Consider the following 19,609-nt stretch of genomic DNA (forward strand, 5'->3'; position numbering starts at 1 on the left):
TCTCACCAGCAGGCAGGGCATGCTGTGATAACACAGCTTCCAGACCAGAGCTGGCTCACCTCCAGCCATCCCTAAGGATGGCTGCAGCAGAGCTCTGCCTCTCTGCTCCTATCTATACAGATACATCCTCCAGAGCACCCCCCCCCCTCCCTCTCACTTTTTTTTGGCTCTTTTGAATGTGTGTATGTATATATATTTAATGCCAAAGCCTGGTGGCATGTTATATTTGGACAGCTCCCAGTGTTGATGTGAACTGCTTATACAATAACCCAGCTGCTCTGCTGGGAAAACAAAGCACGTAGAACTAACAAAGGAAACTAAAAAGCCATGCTTATATCAGTCCTGAGAAGTGTAACAGCCAGCAGGTGTCAGTGATGCTAGAGGAATGGAATAGGAAGGTGCCTGCATTTTAATGGAAAAAGTAGGAAGTATATATATGTGTATATGTATGTATTTTCTTTTGTGTCTGCTTGGCTTGTGCTTTTAACATGTGGTTTGTAGAAGATAGATCCAAACACAAGGCTAAATTCTTTAAGGAACTAAAAAGGGCATGCTGTAATACGTTTAAAGTATATGAGAATCCTGCATGATGGTGATAGTTGCTGTGGTAATTTGGAGTGGCTCAGCATATATACAAATGCAACGTTTCTTGAACACTCCTATGGTCGGTGACTCCACCACCTCCCTGGGCAGTGCATTCCAATGCCTGACTACCCTTTGAAGTGTTTCCTTGTTCCGTTTATGCACCATAGTGGGGATTGTGAAGGTGGAGGGCAACTAGAAAAAGGTGAGCCAGAGCAGCAGCCCCCTGGGAAGCAGTAGCTGTGTTGTGCAATGGTCAACCTGAGACCCTGGCTCTGTTTTAAGGGAGAAGCATTCATTGTGACTGCACAACAAAGCTCAGGATCTAAGTGTAAAGTCTAAGGGGTCAAGTTAAAGTCACACTGCGGATCTGAGTGTTTTTTATTGGCACTGCTGGCACAGGCTATGTAAAGGGAGAGGGGAGGAATGAAAGAAACCAGAGCATTTTGGTGAGTGCCTTGAAGTTGCTGGCGTCAGGATCAAGAAGCCAGAAGGCAAATAAAAGCTCAGAACCACAGAACGCTTAGAGTTGGACAGACCTCTGAGCACACGCTGCCCCAACCCCAGCTGTGGGCAGGGCTGCCCCCCACCAGCTCAGGCTGCCCAGGGCCCCATCCAGCCTGGCCTTGAACCTCCAGGGATGGGGCAAATGCTAATATGGTTATTATTATTATTAGACAGCTTTCTCGTTAGTCTCCATAAGACTCGCAGCAGCGGCTCCTCCGAGAGCCCTGAGGAGAGCGCTAGGGGTGGCGGCTTCACCCCGCCGGCCGTTAGAGGCGGGCCGGGGCCTCCGCGCCGCCGCGGCAGCCCGGTCCATAGCACAGCTCGTAACGGCGCGGCGGGGAGGGGCTCGGGCGGATCGGTCCCGCTGCCGGGGTGGCGATACGCGACCGCGCCCGGCTCCGCTCGGAGCGGCTCAGGCCAGGCAGGAAGCAGGAAGCCGCCGGCACCGGCTGGGAGAGAAGCGGCAGCGGGTAGGCGAGGCGGGCGGGAGGGGGGTGGCCGTGCACCTGCCGCGGGCCCGGGGTGGGCCGGGAGGGAGCAGCTCCGGTGCGGTGTGCCCGGTGGGAGCGCAGCGCTCAGCCCTGGGGCGCTTTGACCTTCGGCGTTCAGGGGCCGGGCCGGCCTGTGCTCCCTCGGCCCCGGTGCGGTTTGCAAGGCGGTGTTATGGGCCCCAGGTACGGACTGGCTGTGTGCTTGCAGGAACCTTTGGCCTGTGTTCTTTAATCAGTTAACTGTTTCCTGCTTGCTGTATTAATGTTAACCGGCATGGAGCTGTGCCAGGGGAGGTGCAGCTGGGGGTCAGGGAAAGGGGCTGCACCGCAGGGCGGTGGGCATGGAACGGGATGCACAGGGCTGTGGGCACGGCCCCAGTGCTGGAGTTCAAGGAGCATCTGGGCACCATTGTCAGATATGGGGTTTGATTTTGGGTGTTCCTGTGTGGAGCCAGGAGCTGTACTTGATGATCTTGTGAGTCCCTTCCAGCTTAGTATTCCATGGTTCTAAACAGATGTGGCCATTTAGGTTGCCCTACAAGCCTACAAAGCCAATGGATCTGACTGCTTCTGGGCAAGATTTTGCTGCTGAGTATTAGAGAATGCCTTGGCTATGTGTATGTCTGAAAGCCTCTTGAGCCCACACCCTGAGGTCTTGGATTTGTTGTATGCAGAAGCAGCAGGCAGTGTATGCCTGTCCTCAGACACAGCATCGCACAGGAAGAAATGCCACACTGTGCCTCCAGCACAGCTAAGCCATGGTTTTCAGTATTTCTGGTTGGAAAGACCAGTCATGAATGACCATGTTTTCCTGAAACAGGCAGAGAGCTGCATTTCAGACAGTGCAGTGTAAACCTGAAAAAAAACGCATAAAATGTGGAAGTTCGAATAGAGATTCTAAGTACCACCGTGTTGCTTTATGCATTGCAGTACAGCCAAGAGGAAGTGCAAGTATTTGCTCTCCATTAGATAAAAATTTTGCTGAAAATGAAAGTACAGAAGACCAGTTCAAGTGGTTGAAGCTCGTCTTTGTGCTTCATTAGTGAAATGGAAATGTAACAAATGTGTTGATAATTACCAGTTCTTTGTTGTGGTCTGTTAATGCCCTTTCTGAATAATAACTTGTTTTAAGAAACCAGTTTCACCTGCAGGTCTATATGATTTTTATAACCTGTTCGTGACTTTTATTGCCACAGGTTGCTTGACTTTTGTGTGAGAAGTTTTATTTGCTAATAGAGTCATGACCTGGAAGCCATAGGAACTTCTGGATATGCAGAGATAAGGTGCTGGCAAGGCAGTAAGAACTTCAGGCCTGAAACATACTCCAGACATTGCAAGGCCGTGGTCTGGGCCCCTTCTTGCACAAGATAAGACGAAATCAGCCCCTGCCAAATAGGCTCGGAGTGTGGTTCCAAATGTCCAGTCCTCCTTGCAGGACTACAGTGCTTTGCATTTACAACATGGAGTTAGGAGCTTGTGTTTTTGTCTTTGGTTTTTTGTCTCTATTGACTTGTTGGTTACTGTCTTCCCAGGAAACATTTAGGAGGAGGTTTGAGTGTGGTCTGTGCAGCAGGTGCAGGGATGTGCAGCCTCCTGTGAACACATAGCACTGAAACCTTTTGTAAGATGCAAGAAGTCTTTTTGCCACTGCTTATGCTGAAACTGATAAGAGTAACCTGTTGAACATTTAGTTTTCTGTGGTGGCCGTTGCCTTATCCCACAGTATTTTAAGGAAACCACGTGAATAGGCTTAAGACTTCAGATCCTCACGAGGAGGCAGGAACCTGCAGCTGGGAGTGGGAGCAGGGAGGAAGGCAGGGTAGGAGACTCCTGGCAGGAAAGCTGATGGATTGCACAATCTGATGGAGGGCACGGGGGAGGAGGTGGAGCACACCCAACAAGATTAGCAAGTCCATTCACTTTCAGAGGAGGGAGATAACAAGGACACAATGTGCCTCACAGCCCAGAAAGCCAAACATTGCCCAGAGGTGGTGGAAGCCCATCCCTGGAAATGCTCAAGGTCAGACAGCACAGGGCTCTGAGTAACCTGATGTAGCTGTAGGTGCCACTGTTTATTGCAGAGGAGTTGGACAAGATGACCTTTAAAGATTATTTTCAACTCAATTCTATGATTATATGACACTGTGAAAAGCAAAAGGCACGGCAAAAATATGTGTTAGAATAATGAAGCAGACCCTTGATCTGGTCAGCACAAGGGAGCTGAGTTCATTGTTGTCATTCAGCTGACTGGGGGCCATCAGCTTTGATTTCTGTAATGAGGTGAAGGATAAAGATGAGAGAGGCTCATACCTCAGCCTGTTGGGTGGCAGTCCCTAAAATTCCCAGGTTAAGCCAGTCCTTTGGTTTTGGCAGGTGTGCTTTCTTCAGAGATTTTGTGTTATCTCACTTCCCATTGTTTGTCAGGAGAGCTGCTCCTGTATCCTACCAACTTTCAGGCTAAGGAGGACGTGCCTGGTGCTGACTTTACCAGCTTGGCTGATGACAGTGTCGTTCCATTGCACATCCTGGTCATAGTCCTGGTACATCATTTGTCATCCTGCTGGGATGGCCCTGCTGTTAGCACACAGGGAGGCTCAGCTTGCCTGCTTGGGTTACAGACACACCTTATGGCCACAGAGCCTTTTGTCATCTTACTCAACTGCTGGCTCAGGCTTGCTGTGAAATAACTGTGGCTAGTTCCTGTTGCAGTACCTGTAATAAAGGACCGGTTGTTTCTGTCGAGGGGCTTCAGCTGAAATTAGAAGAAACAGGAGGATTTGTACTACATTTTAAGTCAAACTGAATCAATGCCGTCGTAATTGCACTGTTTCCCTGCATGCCAGGGAATGTAATTCACAGATGTGCATGAGCCTGACTGCTGGGTGAGCTGCTGTAGGAAGCTCAGGTGGGGATATTTCTGGTTTGCTTTTCCAGCTTCACTGACAGTTTGGTGCCTTGTGTGGCACTGATACTGGATATCAGGGGAACCAGGCTAGAACAGGGAGTGCTGGTCAAGTGTTGCTGACACCATTGTTCACCTGCACCTGATTGCAAGTTGAAGAATTCTCTTTTCCGGGCTGAAAACACTGCAGTTTTTGAGCAAATTTCAGCCTCATGAATGTTTATGATATGTTCAAATAGATCTATCTAAGGTGGGTAATTGCCTGTTTGTATTCTTTCTGGGACAAAAGCAGTGCTTTGCTGTCAGCAGGCTTTGCATTGTGTTCTGTGTGCATCTTTTCCTTCTGCTCCCACTGCTCTATGCTAAGCTGACTTCTCAAAATAGATGATAAAATGTAGGAAAGATTGCAGTTTATACTGGCTTGAAGTTCTCTCTTACATTTTTGATGTCTAGAAGGCTAGTTATGGTAATGACTTAGGTCTTGAATAGATCATCACAGCTGAAATGTTATAATCAGAAGATATTACAGTACCTTGATGAGAATATTTACTTACCAGATTTTCTTTTTCAAAAATCAGCAATTAACAAAAACAGAGAGAACGATTTGAAGGTACAAGAACAAGATCTAAAGGGAAGTCTTCCAAGTTTGCAGCCTACAATTGCATGGCTTGTGGAAGATCTTTAATACACGTTCTGAACAGCAGCTAAGGTTTTCACAAGCACGTAACTGTGTCGCCTACAATTTGATACCAGCTGTAGATGGCTCAACTTCCTCCCGGGATTCGCTTCATCACTTCATTTTCACGAGATCAGTGGTAAGTCTTGAAGTATGGTGCTGACAATGTGAGTTTGTGTCAGGGATAGATTACTTTGTTCTATTGCTCTGTTTTTGCTTTTTTATTGCTTGGTATATGCAGCAAAAAATGTTGCAAGTTGTATAACAAATATTGCTTGCATTATAAAAGTTATCAGTCAAGTATGCTAGAGGGTAAATCGTTTTGACCTTTCCCATGCAAAATACACATCTGAAGGGATAACTTTCACATTTTTATATTCAGACACTTGAGCACTGTTCCCAACTAAGATTATGCATTTTAACCTGAAATGTCTATTCTTCCCCATAAACTGATGTGTCATACAGACCTTTAGAATTACGGTTTTAATTCTTAGTACTGTAATATTTTAAAAAGCAAATAATCCTGGTAAGTGGATGGCATTGGTTTGTGTGCTTTCTGAGAGAGGGTTAATTGTGTGTGAATAACAAAAAATCACAAATCGAAGACCAGGCACTTCCTATTTAAACAATTTATCACAGTACAGAAACAAGGACAGTGTCATTATATTTTTATCACTCATGGTAACGCCTTCAGTCATAGGGGTGAATAACTCAACTCACAGTAAAACTCACCCTTTTTTTTTAATTTAAATCTTGTTAATGTCTTTGGATGTCAGAGCTACAAAACAATACCCTTGCTATACAGAAGTTTATAAGACAGGAGCTGATTGAAGATTAATTAAAAATTAGGGACCGTATTAAGCTGTGTGATATCAGATCTTTTTATGTGCATATGCAGTTTTATTTGCTAGAAAAAGCCAGTAGGTATGCTCTCATATCTCTGCATTGTAAAAAGAAGAAATCCACAAAACACTCAGCTGCTTAAGCAGCTGAAACATAAGTTCTGTAGGTAGGGAATAGAATAGATTAGATTGCTGTGTTTGTTTTATGCTTGCAGTGGCAGAGTGACTTTATAATTCATAGGAACTGCAGAGAAAGACCCTGGGATTCCAGTGAAGTATGAAGAAAAGTCCTTCCAAGCCCAATGCTAGATAATTATATTCACATGCTCCAACTGACAGCACATGCAAGCAGTGTCTGTCCACGCTGCAGTCCTTAGAAATGGCCAACTGGTGTTGTTGCTGTGGAAATCAAAAATAAAGCAAAAATCCTAAGAGCAGTATAAGGATAGAAGAAGGTAATGCTTTGCAATAGTTAAAATGACAACTCAGCCAGCTTTTATGTCTTAATTGTAACAGAAAACTTTATGAATTCATAAAACGTGAGCTATGAGTATCTGTGTGTTTAATGTAGAACTGTCTTTTAAAAGCCCCTAAAGGAGTGTTGCAAATGTGCAAATCAGCTCTGCAGACGCATGTGTTGTCCTGTGTATCACGGTGCTCCCTTCCAAAACCAGATGAGAGCAGGTGCTACTGGTAGGGTGGCTCTTCTGACTGTTAGAGAATATGAGGAAAAAGTTGTCTTCACCTATTCCAAGATTACCAGTGTGTAATGTTCTGTAACAGCAGTTACAACAGTAACAACAGTAACAGTACAACAACAGTAACAGTAACAACAGTAATGTCTGCCCAGGGAGGTTGTGGATGCCCCATCCTTGGAGGTGTTCAAGGCCAGGTTGGACGGGGCCCTGGGCAACCTGATCTAGTAAATGTGTATGTTTGGTGGCCCTGCCAGGCAGGGGGGTTGGAACTACGTGATCCTTGAGGTCCCTTCCAACCCAGGTCATTTTGTGTGATTCTGTGTGATTCTGTGTGTGTGAACAGCACTAAAAGTAAGTCATATCTCTGTTTTTTTGTATTACAGGTATAGAGCCTTCATTTTCACTCTCACCTTCCTCTTATATGCCAGCTTCCATTTATCAAGGAAACCTATCAGTATAGTTAAGGTAAGCAAGGTTGTGTTATTTAAACATCCTTCTATTGTTATCAAACAAGGAAGTAGTCATCTTTTTCAGTGTTTTCTTTTGTAAAGGGCAGTGTTTAACTTGGAATGCTTTTAGAGATGAAAACCTGATGAAATTGGCACACAGGGACATTTACATGATAAGCTTTAGTGAGACCACTCCTAGAATGTTATATATACTTGTATGCTTTGGGGTTAAGAACTGGAACAGTTGTGCCTGTGCTTGAGGCTGTTCATGTAAATTAATCCCATGTACAGATATGTAGCAGGGGACATATTTACATTCTTATATTTGAGAAAATCTTCTTGCAACTGATGACTCAAATGTGCTAAAATTCTACTGGCGTTTATATGACTGTTCCAAGTGCTGTTGAGCATCATAGTTGTCTGTACACTTGGGACTCCATATTTTTCACTTCTGTTCCCAGTGAAGCCAGTGACAAGCTATTCTCTGTACCTATACTTTCTTCATTCTAATCTCATGTACCTGCAACTTGCCACGCACAAATCAAATCTGCCTGAGCTCTTGTATATCACTGGTGAGTAACAGTGGGCATGGTAGTTCAATATTAGTGAAGAATTTTGAAATTCTGCACTTACAAACACCACTTCTCTATAGCACATCGTTACTAGCCACGTGGTTTCTCTTTGGTGTAATGGTGGCTTCACTGAACAACAGCAGTCAATAATGGCTTAAAATTTTACTGATTTCATTGTGTTTGATGCAGGTTCACACAGAATTATTAAATTTCTTGCTCTATGGAGGGTACAGCTGAAGGTGAATTTTCCATTTTCAAATTTCCTTTCTGTATCAGGGAGAACTGCATAAGCATTGTGCTGCTTCACATGAAGTTGAGCTCAGCTCCTACAGAGAATATGCTGCCCAGATTCAGTCTGTCAGAAAGCTGTCTAATGCATCCCAATGTGGATGGGAGCCATTTGGTAAGACGTGTTATTCTCCCTTTTTTTTCCCCCCCATAATAAAGTGTTTATCCAAACTGGACATTTTCAGAGTCTTTATGAGGAGAGGGAATGTTTTCATCATTCTAATGGAGTAAATCTTGGGACTTAGTTGAAGAGTGGAATTGACAGTCTACTGACTGGCTTATCAAGCTGTCTTTTTACTCAAAATAATGTGTGCCTGCTTAGAAAGACACTTCAAATGTAATTGTACTAGAATTTAATGGAGATTTTAAATCATTCTTTGTCACTTTAATCACAGCCAAGAACATCAGTGGGGTAGAGTAGTCAACCCTGGTCTGTCTAGCCATCACTAAGCCATTCTAATTACTCTTTAATTAGCAATTAAAAAAAAATACACTCATCAAAGAGAATAAGAGATCTTAGCTCTAGGCTTTCTATGGACAGGATTCTATGTACTGACCGCCTGCTGCAAGGGAGTCAGACAACTGAAATGATGTAGTCTAACGTTTTCAAATGTTGTGGTGTGCAGTAAAACTTAATTGTTCTTTCTTGTCCCTTGACCAAGGGGAGACTAAGCTTAGTTGTCTGAAATACTAGTTGGCTTTATTAACATTGAAAACTGACCTCTAGTGTCCTACTTTTTTCCATGAACACACATGTTGTTGCAAAGCTGTCTTTTTTGAAATGGCATAGCTGGCAAGCTGGAGCAATGCTGAAAAAATGGGGTGTTTTAATAGCAGCAACTTTATTCTCAGTGGGAGAGACATGGACCTGCTGGAGCATGTTTGGAGGTGGGCCCCAAAAGTGAACCTTCCCTACAATGTCAGGCTGAGAAAGCTGGGGCTATTCAGCCTGGGGAAGAGGTGGCTCTGGGAGGCCTGTCAGTATATAAAGCGGAGCTGTGAGAAGGAAAGGGACAGTCTTTTAATAGGATCTGTTGTGATAGGACAAGAGGAAATGGTATCAAGCACAAAGAAAGGAGATTAAAACTGATAGAAGGAAAAAGTTTTTATGCTATGGGTAGTGAAACATTGGAACAGTTTGCCCAGAGAGGTGGTGGATGCCTCATCCTTGGAGACATGCAAGGTCAGGCTGAACGGGGCTCGGAACAGCCTGATCTAGCTGTTTTGTGTTCATTGCAGGGGAATCGGACAAGATGAGTGTTAAAGGTTCCTTCCAACTCAAATGATTCTATGATTCTTTGAATTGTGGCTCAGTGCAAACACATATGGTTGTCTTTCTTGGTATGAGCACAGGTCTCTTGAGGCTAGACATGTTTTTTTCCATCTGGATGAAGTTCCTCCTGCTGCATCCTTCCATCCCACAAGTTCCATTTTGTTGTGATTAGGGTTGTTTCTTGTAGAGAGCTGAACCTTATTTTTCGTCTTTTAAACCAGACTTCTGTCACTGTGCCTTATGAGAAGTTAGAGAATGAAGTGCAGAAGAACTTAACCATTCAAAAAAAAAGTATTAAGATGATTCCTTAAAAAGCCTGTACAATGATAGATTTTTTTTAAAGCTACTTTTGCTTTTAGCACCACATATAGGAAACTTATCTCTCCACTGGGTTTTTGAGAATACCCTTTATGGTTCAGTTGTTTGGTGGCTTTTTTTCTTTGGTTGGGCTCATTTTTGGTTGTTTAAGGAGCTATAAAAGTAGGATACCTTGCAAATAGCTGCACAATTTCTAAGTGATGTTTTGAGTAAAGCAGAATTAAAAGTGGGCCTAGAAGGATTTTCCTGATGTGCTACAAGTCAAAGCATAAATTGTAGAGGTTTTTTGTTATTGTTGTTGCTAAATGTGTATTGCATAATGTGTGCTTAAGTCCCATTTAAAAGTACTCATTTAAAATTAGATATCCAGCGTACATCCACTGTGTCCTATGCATGTCATTTTTCTTATAATATATGAAAATTATTGGTATGTATAAACTGATGATTTATTTTGAAAATATGTTCTTAGATAAGAATAACTACAAGCAGCTACTGGGAGCACTGGATTACTCATTTCTGTGTGCATATGCAATTGGAATGTATTTAAGGTAAATCTCATTCTCTTGGAAACCTTCATCACTTGATATAGGAGGCCATACTATTACCATTATATTGTGCTGTACTACTGTAAAGTTTCTCATGAAGAGAATGAGAACTTGGATGTTGTTCTCCTATCTCCGCTAGCTGCTATAGAAAGAATTGCATCTTCCTTTGTTCCCAGTGGTGTCATACCACTTGATGTGCAGAAAGTTCTTTTTTTTTTACTCTCCCAACTACTTTGTGCATAAGTGCTTTTCAACTTGCAGTCTAACCTGTATTTCTTTGGGATGTGCTGGGGTTGGGAAGCACATCCCCAGGTTTTATCCATGTCTGGTACGCATCTGTAGACTGAGGTGATATGTCCTGTAGTGAAAGAACAGTAGCAGACACTATCAAAACTAGCCATTGGATATTAACTGCCATTTGAAGATTCCTCTTTTTCTTTACCAAAATTGGAACCCTTATAACTAGAGTCATTAGTGAGAGAGATAAGTCTCATTTTAAATGACTGGAGATGTTCCCATGCTTTGGGCTATTTGGGAAATTATTCTGTGAGTCACTTCCAGTGGGCTTCAGGTGAGTATGTCCCTGAAAGATTGTTGTGCAGATGTTGGCCCTTGGCAGTTACTGATCATGAAACATTTGTTGTTTTGTTCTATCAAGTACTTTACCTGTAAAGTTCCCCTTCAACAGGAATTAAGCAACACAAAATAGTCTTTATTCCTAAAAGCGTTATGATTTGATTTTTAATTATAGCTTTTCTTTTTCTTTCCTTCCACATTTCAAGTGGAATAATAGGAGAACGGCTGCCCATCCGGTACTATCTGACAGTTGGAATGCTTGCTAGCGGGCTCTTCACTGCCATGTTTGGATTGGGTTACTTCTGTAATATACATAATCTGTGGTTTTACATAATGGCCCAGGTAGGCATGATTTTCTTTAGGTAGTCTGAGTTCCCATGGTGCTTTTTAATGTTGTGTTGTTATTGTTTCTTTTGAGTTGCTAGCCATGATTAGTGGTTAGATGGGAGGATATGAAGGCTGACATCTGTCATCAGCAATAACATACAGAAATGATAGAGTGGATAGCCCCAGGTTTAAAAAATAAACAAAACACAGGAAATCTTTGAAAACAAATTAGTGTTTTAGTCTGTGTCAAATTCATTGATGATCAAATCTTTGCAAGCTTAGATGTGGATGAGTTTTAAAACAGAAGTATTAACTTCTGTCATTCTGCCAAGACCTGAGTGATTCATCTTGGCTTTCTCTGCAGGAAAATTACATTTATGTGGCTAATGATGGAGTCTCCTGCGTTGGTGTGGCTGAGAAACTGGCAGCCTCTTTAATAAAATTTGTTGTGTGAGGTTTTTCAGAGTGCTTGTAGATCTAACCAGGCATCACAAGAAGATTTACCATTGACCCAAAGTGGAATTTTGATCATGGCCAGTGTATGATTAGCACTTCTGACTCATTTTGGGCAGGTCTACACCTTGTGCTGTTGCTTTCTTTGTATAATCTCGGTTGCATTTTCACAGCTGGCATGTTTGCATGGCATGTGTAATGTGACTTGCAGCAATACAGACTTGAGCACTGAAAGCTTTTATAACCATTTCACCAAAGTCACCTGCTGAACTGTGTCAGTGCCCCAAGGCTGTTAGCCTGTGTGGTTTCCAAGACGAGTCAGCTCCCTTAGGCATAGGCTGTGTGCCTACCAGTTCTGTACTGCATGATGTGGACAGTGAGTCCTGTAACACAAAGGTGTGAGATTGCTTCATTTTGTGTTCAGTTGCTCATTGTGGATTATTATACTGTAATGTTTCTGTTAATGAGCAATTGTCTGACAGTGAACTTTTAGGAATTGAGTTAGGAACGTTTCTTTACATCTGTGCAACTTGCAGGCTGAAATGGCCTTCAGTCTGAATACAGTATATTACATTCCTTCTCTAAGCTTATTTGCATATGTCTTTTAATCATTTTAAATCTAGTGTTCAGAGTTATCCAGTCTTCATGAAAGCTTTTTTTATTTTTTCACTTCAATTGCAAATATACGTTGCCATATGTTCAAACTGAGTAAAGTATTGTGTAGCTCTTAGAGCTTAGGGAATTGGTTTGCCTGTTCTGTGTTGTCTATAAAATGTTATTTTTTTGGTAAGCGTGTGATTGAATTTTAATTTTTTCTGCTTTGCATGACTGGAAATATTTAGGAATAGGGAAGAACCCCTGTGTAACATTCCAGCTTATTTATTTGTGAAAAATAATGCTTTTGAAACCCTCAATACACTTCTGAAATCAAAGCACTTGTTTAGTCTTCCTTTTTCCAACACAGCACTCAACAGGAATTATGTAGGAACTTAACTTGTCGTAGGCTATGCTTATTTATTATTGTTTTTATATACTTTCAGATAGCTAATGGATTGGTGCAAACTACTGGCTGGCCAAGTGTTGTTACATGTATTGGCAACTGGTTTGGAAAAGGAAGGTAAATAGTACATAATGCAAAGTTTTCATAGTACAAGTCAAAGCATTTAGGACTATAAGGTTATAATCAATGTAAGTCTCTACCTATTGCTTCAGTGATGCTTTGGGATAAAAGTTAGGTGGATCCTTGACAGAAGTTTTCTGGTTAGCTTACATTTCAATTTGAAATATTCTCTTTCATGTCAAATTAGTGTTATCTGGTAACTCCTTCGTTTGATGTTTAATTTTTCAGATGAATTGTTTTGGAATTCTTGCAAATATTGCCAGTCTAAAACCACTTTTGACAGAGGCTGTTATCATGCCTTATTAAAAGTGTTTTCATCTGTGTTTCAAAGCAGCTGTCAGAGTATAGCTCTAAAGATATCTTTTTGTCCAATATATTCTTTCTAACACACTTAGAAAAACCTGAAATTTAATTGAAAGAAGAGAGATCACAGCTGACTTAACCTTTCTTTTTGTCGCTTTCTTTAATTCATCCATTCTCTTCCTTTACTTTTTAAATCTTGCATACAGATCACTCTAAATGCTCGTATTATCATATCACGCAGAAATCTTCCATGAATTTTGTGAGAGCTGAATATTAAATTTATTGGAACTTTTGGTGGTTGATGGCTGTAGTATACAGTAATGCTATTTAGTGCTGTCCGTTGTAGATATCATCAAAGGAACATTATTGTCAATCAGTTCCAGGGGTGTACATACAAAATTCAGAATAAGCTTTCTATGTAAAATGGTGAGACAACTGAAAAAATACAGTATCAAACTACTGAAAAGAATTGATAGGTCGGTGCATAGCAGATGCATTCATTCAAGTTTTTTGTTGGTTTTATTTATTTTTTTTTTTTAAGCAAAAGCAACAGTCTTTGGTTTTAGAAGGCTATGTACTGGACTGTTGGATAGAGCTCTGGTCTGATGACACTGAATTGGTTCTTGTTTTCATTTTGCTACATATTCCTTGAAACACGAGCAGACTTCTTGGATCTTCAGCCAAAGAAAAGGATTTATTTTATTCAAAATTAGTTTGCTCCAGGTAACCTCCTGCTGAAGACAAGGCAGTTTTTCCAAAATTTACAGGGAAAAAGCCTGCTAACTGCCAAGACTTCAGCAGAATTGTTGTGATTTACATTGGTTCTGCTGGAGCTGTTCTGCAGCAGCTCAAATCTAGGATTTCTAGGGTGACAAGTTCAAGGCATCTGCGAGTCAAGTCTTTGCAGTGTATTTGCAGGACTTCCATTCACAGAAGCATTGGACTTAGTATGTATATGCTATGCAACATCTACATACATGTTTCTACCAAAGAAACTCTTACCTGAAAGTATGCAAGCCCTGGTGGTGCTGTTAACTGCAGGATGCATTCTGTCATGCACAGGGAAGTTCTTGGAACATTTCTCTTAATATTTAGATGCTTTGAAACTGACAGATGAAAGGCTAGCATAAGGAAGTGGTCAGTTACAGGGCAGTAAGATTTCATGGACACCACAGGTAAGAAGTCCTCTTATATACTATTTTCAAGATTGCTTATTGTTGGAATAATAAGAAATATTTGTGGGACTTGTTTGTTTGTTTCTCTTTAATGCAGGAGAGGCTTGATCATGGGAATCTGGAATTCACACACATCAGTGGGAAATATCTTGGGATCCTTAATTGCTGCTTATTGGGTATCTACATGCTGGGGCCTCTCCTTTGTGATGCCGGGTGTTATCATTGCTGTGATGGGGATTGTTTGTTTCCTCTTTCTTATTGAACGTAAGTGCTTTAGTGTGATAGAAGTGTGAAGGGGCTCATATAGGCAAAGAACAGGATACACTAATACTGAAAAAACTAGATGAAGAAAAATCTGTATGTCTGACAATTTTATGCACTCAGATTATCATATCTGAGAAGTAACCCTTCAGAATTCAGTGCACTGTCCTATCTTTACACCCCTGTGTTTAAAAGCTCTTCAGGTGTGAGACACATCTAAATAGTAGAACATCCCACCTGGCTGTAATGTGTATTCTGTACTACCATTCGACTTATGACACCTATATTCTGTTCTACAAAATAATGAAATTGCCTGATAAAAGCAAATTCTGCAGCCTTAAATTAGAAATTAAAAAGAAGTGCTTCCCTTTGTCTCTTTGTAGACTTAGAGATAGTAATATGAATGATTATTTTTCTGCATCTGTCTTTTCTGAGGACATAAAAAGCTCTGTTGACCCAGCTAGAATGATGCAATGAACTGAGCTGCCAGATAGTACTTTGTGTTGTCTTAGAGTGGAAAGGGTACCTTGAAGCATCCTTTTCTGTTTCTTTAAATGTACAACTAAATGTTTGTATGAAAACTTACTTGCGTCCTCCATACTGTTGGCTTATTGGTAGTAAATTACACTACTGATAAGTGTTTTAAGAAAGATTATTTATGCTTTCATTTGTTATGAACTGTGTGTGTTATTATATTTCAGATCCTAAAGATATAAGTTGCTCCTGCACACCATCCAGTGTAAGTGAATGTTTTTTCTGCTGTGATTATTTGACTTCGGTTATACATATTTATGGTAGCTCTGGTAATCAAATAATCTTCACGGTTCCTTTGTGCCGTGTCGTTATAACTTACCCAGATTTGAAAGAATGATCGGTCCTTTGTGCTTCAGTGGTAAACCAGAAGCTTACTGTCTACTGAAGCAGTACAAATCAGGTGAATAACTTGGTTTGAACTAAGGTTTTGCAGTGGATGAACTTAGCACAGCAAACTCAGTAAAAGCTCTTTATTTTTCTTCATGTTATTTTCCTCCAATCTTCCTGAGTGTATTGACTTGTGTCCTCCAGTTTCCCTACTTGCTTGGATATGAGATAGCTGCCAGCCATGGGCTATCAAGGATCTCACTGTTAAGAACCCTGTACTGGGCACTGCAGGAAGTAAAATGCAAACAGCCTTGGTAGGTGGTCTGTGAACCATGAATCTCTGAGCTTGAACAAAAGGTGGAATATCCCTTGGATAGAGGGAAGGGCAGCAGGAAAACATGACTGAGGAAAAGAGGAGCAAAAAAGTGTATGTGAAACTGCAGTTCATAGAATCATTAAAGTTAGGAAAAAACACATTGAGATCATCTAGCCCAACTGTCTGCCATCACCACTGTGTTCACTAAGCTGTATCACTCAGTGCCATGTCTACATTGTCTTTGAACGCCTATGGGGTTGGTAACTAAAAGGTTAAGAGACTAGGGCAAGCAGTCAGTCTTCTGTGGCAGAGTTTTGTTGTGATACAGTACAGCCTTTATTTAACCCAAGCTAATTGGTATTATGCTTTGACATAATACTTTTGACTGCTTTGACATTAACGAAGAACTGTGAAATGGAGAGAAAAATAACTTGTACTTAGTGATATTGGTCACATGACGATGCTGTATTGTGGTGGGGGGGTTTGTTGGTTTGGTTTGGTGGGGTCACGGAATGATTTAATTTGGAAAGGACCTCAGTAAGTCATTGGATCCTACCCTCTGCTTGTAGTGGGACTGACTTTTACATTGGATCAGATTTATTAAGGCCTGTCTAGTGGAATTTTGGAATCTCCAAGGACAGAGATGCTATTTATACATAAATTATTTCTTTTTAAATGTTAGATGAGTTTTAAAATGTATCAATTATGCAATTTACTGCTGTCAAGACAGTCTACATGTGCTTAAGCTTTCTTTGTGTTGCTGAACATTGCATGTGTTCTAACTTATGCCATTGTGGCAGCAAAACTCTAGCTTTCAGTTACTTCTAAAAGAAAATCCTTTTGTTTAAATATTTAGTACAGGGTTGTTCAGACACTATTTAAAGTAGGTTGGTAAGTAGGTAAGCTCTGGTACTGAGATGTTAAGTGTACTGGGAAAACACTGAAGTTCACTTTTTGTGTGCTCAGTATTAAGTAATGTAGAAATTTATCTCAATGCTAAAGAGATGTGCCTTTGAAAACTTTAGCTGCTATGTGAGAATCATAGACTGGCAGGGATTGGAAGGGACCTCAAGAATCAAGTTCCAACATCCCTTCCACATGCAGTGTTGCCATCCACTAGATCAAACATACTAGATCACATTGCCCAGAGCCCCATACAGCCTGCCATAAAACACCTCCAGGGATGTGATGGCTGTGCTGGCTGTCTCAGATCACCTGCTTGTCTCTCATGTGCCTTAACATATCATCCAGGAGGATTTGTTCCATGATCTTCATACGCACAGAGGTGAGGCTCACCATCCTATAGTTCCTGAGGTCCTCTTTCCTCCCTTTCTTGTAAATGGGAGCGATGTTTTCTTTTTTTCTAGTCCTCGAGGACTTAAGCCATAACTTTTCACATATAGTGGGAAGTGGCTCAGCAACCACATCAGCCAACTCCCTTAGGACCCTGGGTCCCTGAGGTGCATGTCATCCTGCTTCATGGGCTTGTATGCATTCAGTCTCACGAGAAGTTGATTCCTTTCTTGATTTGTGTAGCTGTAATCCAAGAGGTGGGAGGTAATTTGGGCAGCAAGAAAAATAACAGACAAGGAAAAAGAACAAAAAGGAGAGTATTTGGAAGACCAACTATGTCACAGAATGTTGTCGCTATCCTCCTGTTGTTGTTCCAGAGTATGTTTGCAGGTTTATCTGTTTCATGTTCAGTAGGACATTGGTATACATTTGCTTCTACTGGAACTGAAACACAGAGCAGTATTTTGCTCCAGGCTGTTTCTCTTTTTCACTCCCAAGGACCCATGGGCAGTCAAGTTTGCTGCATTTTCAACTAGGTCTTAGGAAGAACAAGAGGGCAAAAATAGGTCTTGGGTTTTCCCATGTGTGAGAGCAAATCAAGGCTGTTGAGGAATGTGTTAGAGGTCCTAAGGAATCCCATGTGTCTTTTCATAAAGTAGAGGGTTGCCATATATGAAGGCTGTCTACATGTATATGTGAACTAAACCTACTGGTTTCAGATATCACAGACAGATACTTCAGGGATGATTTCTGCATTTTACTCTGCCCCCCTTCTCTCCCTCCCCCAAGTTATTTTAGATAAATGGCTTTTTATGTTGTAAATTCTCTCTTTTTTTGAATAGTAACTGATGGTGACTTTTCTGCTGTCTGTTATTTCTTTTTCTTTACCAGTTAATGGATTTTTTCCTCATATGGAAGTTTCTTGATGAAGCTTCTGATTGCCTTTAATGCTCTTTGGAACTCCTTAGTTTGTTGCTATGAGATAATTTGTACTTACAATGAGCTTCTGTATTTTTCATTTAATTCTTTTTCAACATTAAAGGTATCTTCTGTCAAATATGAGAATCGTTTATATGACTTGGAGAGACTCCTAACAGGAGGCATTTTTAACTAGGGCTTTGTGTAGTTCAGAAGTGTCCCCATGAAAATGTCAGCTGCTTTCTGTAATACCTTGAGCATAATGCTGACAGAATTGACTCTTGAGCTTTATGAAAATAAATGTTTACTATTTGTTTCTCATGAACTTTTATTGGGAAGCATGACTAAGAAATTTTAATTGTATGCAATAGCCTGTTCGTATGTCTCAAGGAGCTAGTATAATAAAAAATGGCATTCCATATCTACTCATCATGATATTTTTAACTAGAAGCCAGTATTTTTAGAGTATTTTTTCCCCTTCTTTTCACCACACTTTCCCCTTTCTGGAACTGTCTTTTGATCTAATCTCCAGGACATCGGTGTGGGCAGTCTCATTGCATAGCATTGCATTTGGCATACTGTTTCCCGGGAAACCTTACTCTGCATAACAAACGGGATCACTTCTTCCTTCCCTGTTCTGTGCATTCATATCTGCAAATATTCTAGGGTTTTGTGAAGTACTTCCCTGTCTACCTCTAATGTTTCTCAGATTCTCTCTTGGGAAACTGCATACCACTTTAACTGCTTAAATATCTCACTTTAGACCTGTGTGGTCTATGAAGTGCATTGGATCATAGTTTCTGCTCACTGTGGGGAGGGCAGTATTAAAAGTTAAGAAAATTGATAAGAATAGGAGTTTGAGAAGATCTCCTAAAAATGCAGACGTAGTAGTGATCATTTCTGATTGCTGAATTGGAAAGAAAAGATTGTTAAGTGAAGGATAATACATGTAATAAGACAGACTCTGTTATCACTGGGAACAAACTTCCGAACTTATTAACCAAGGGTTAAAATTTGCTGGCATACATAAAATGGTAGCTGTTGTTCAATGCTCAGTCACCTCAGGTGACTACCAGAACAACTTGTGCTTTTGCAAATACATAGAAATCATTATCATTATTTAAGGAATTAAGGAAACAAGCCTATTTGTTTTGCTCATAAGGCTGTAGCTCGTCACTTTGGGCAAATATTTTGGTTGGGTGCAGACAGCTGTGCCGGTTAGTGCCAAAAGCTGAACCTCTAAATGGAAGAATGAGGCTGGTTAAGTTTAAAGACAACTGAAATAAATAGGGAAGAGTTTAAGATATATTCATATTAAGGTGTAAAGATTAGGTTAGTCTCTCTGTGATATCACTGTCTTAGATGAATTTGGTCTACTGTTTATTTTCAGCGTGATCATGAGCCCAGTATTTCTACAGAGTTTGTAGTGGTGAGTAATCTGATTTGACTGAGCTGTCCAGAAGAACAGATGGAGAGCCAAGCACAGAGCCTCGCATATGCAGTTCTCGTTCCTTATTCAGCAGTTCCTTCAGTTGTGCTTTGTTTGCTCATATTCACATTGACTCTGATTTATGAATCTGAAATTTGCTTCGAGACATTTGATTATGATAAAGGGCTTTTAAGTGCTACAATCGGAAACTTAATCTGCAGTGTTCCTGAAGGATATACCCATGACAAATGCAAGCAAGACGTCTGTGCGCTTTATTATACATTGGTGTACTATTTATCATCAAAACTGAAGGAAAGGTTTAATGGCATTTGTAAAATACGATAATTTAAAACTATATTTATTGCTTCTAGTCTTCTCTCCCTCTGCTTTATTTATTTTTTTTTCTTTTTCCTCATAAGTGCATATATTCATTG

At 40.9% G+C, this 19,609-nt stretch overlaps 1 protein-coding gene across 3 annotated transcripts in view; it reads left to right on the plus strand.

Annotated features, from left to right (window-relative positions):
* The first annotated feature begins 1,342 nt into the window (after positions 1–1,342).
* Positions 1,343–19,609, plus strand: part of SLC37A1 (solute carrier family 37 member 1) — a 33,055-nt gene continuing 14,788 nt past the window's right edge. The window contains exons 1-10 of one of the 3 annotated variants that reach the window (XM_015883272.3): positions 1,386–1,559; positions 5,061–5,297; positions 7,082–7,163; positions 7,996–8,122; positions 10,068–10,146; positions 10,926–11,061; positions 12,540–12,616; positions 14,195–14,361; positions 15,060–15,097; positions 19,137–19,175. In XM_015883272.3, the coding sequence (XP_015738758.2) occupies positions 5,242–5,297; positions 7,082–7,163; positions 7,996–8,122; positions 10,068–10,146; positions 10,926–11,061; positions 12,540–12,616; positions 14,195–14,361; positions 15,060–15,097; positions 19,137–19,175 (801 nt within the window). In that variant the 5' untranslated portion in view covers positions 1,386–1,559; positions 5,061–5,241. Of the gene's footprint in view, positions 1,560–1,600; positions 1,764–5,060; positions 5,298–7,081; positions 7,164–7,995; positions 8,123–10,067; positions 10,147–10,925; positions 11,062–12,539; positions 12,617–14,194; positions 14,362–15,059; positions 15,098–19,136; positions 19,176–19,609 lie in introns of those variants that run through there. The other 2 variants (XM_015883294.3, XM_085529665.1) reach the window with 2 other exon arrangements.

Source organism: Coturnix japonica, chromosome 1, assembly GCF_054131305.1.
Source record: "Coturnix japonica strain WE chromosome 1, WE-NBRP24, whole genome shotgun sequence".
NCBI classification, from domain to species: Eukaryota; Metazoa; Chordata; class Aves; order Galliformes; family Phasianidae; genus Coturnix; species Coturnix japonica.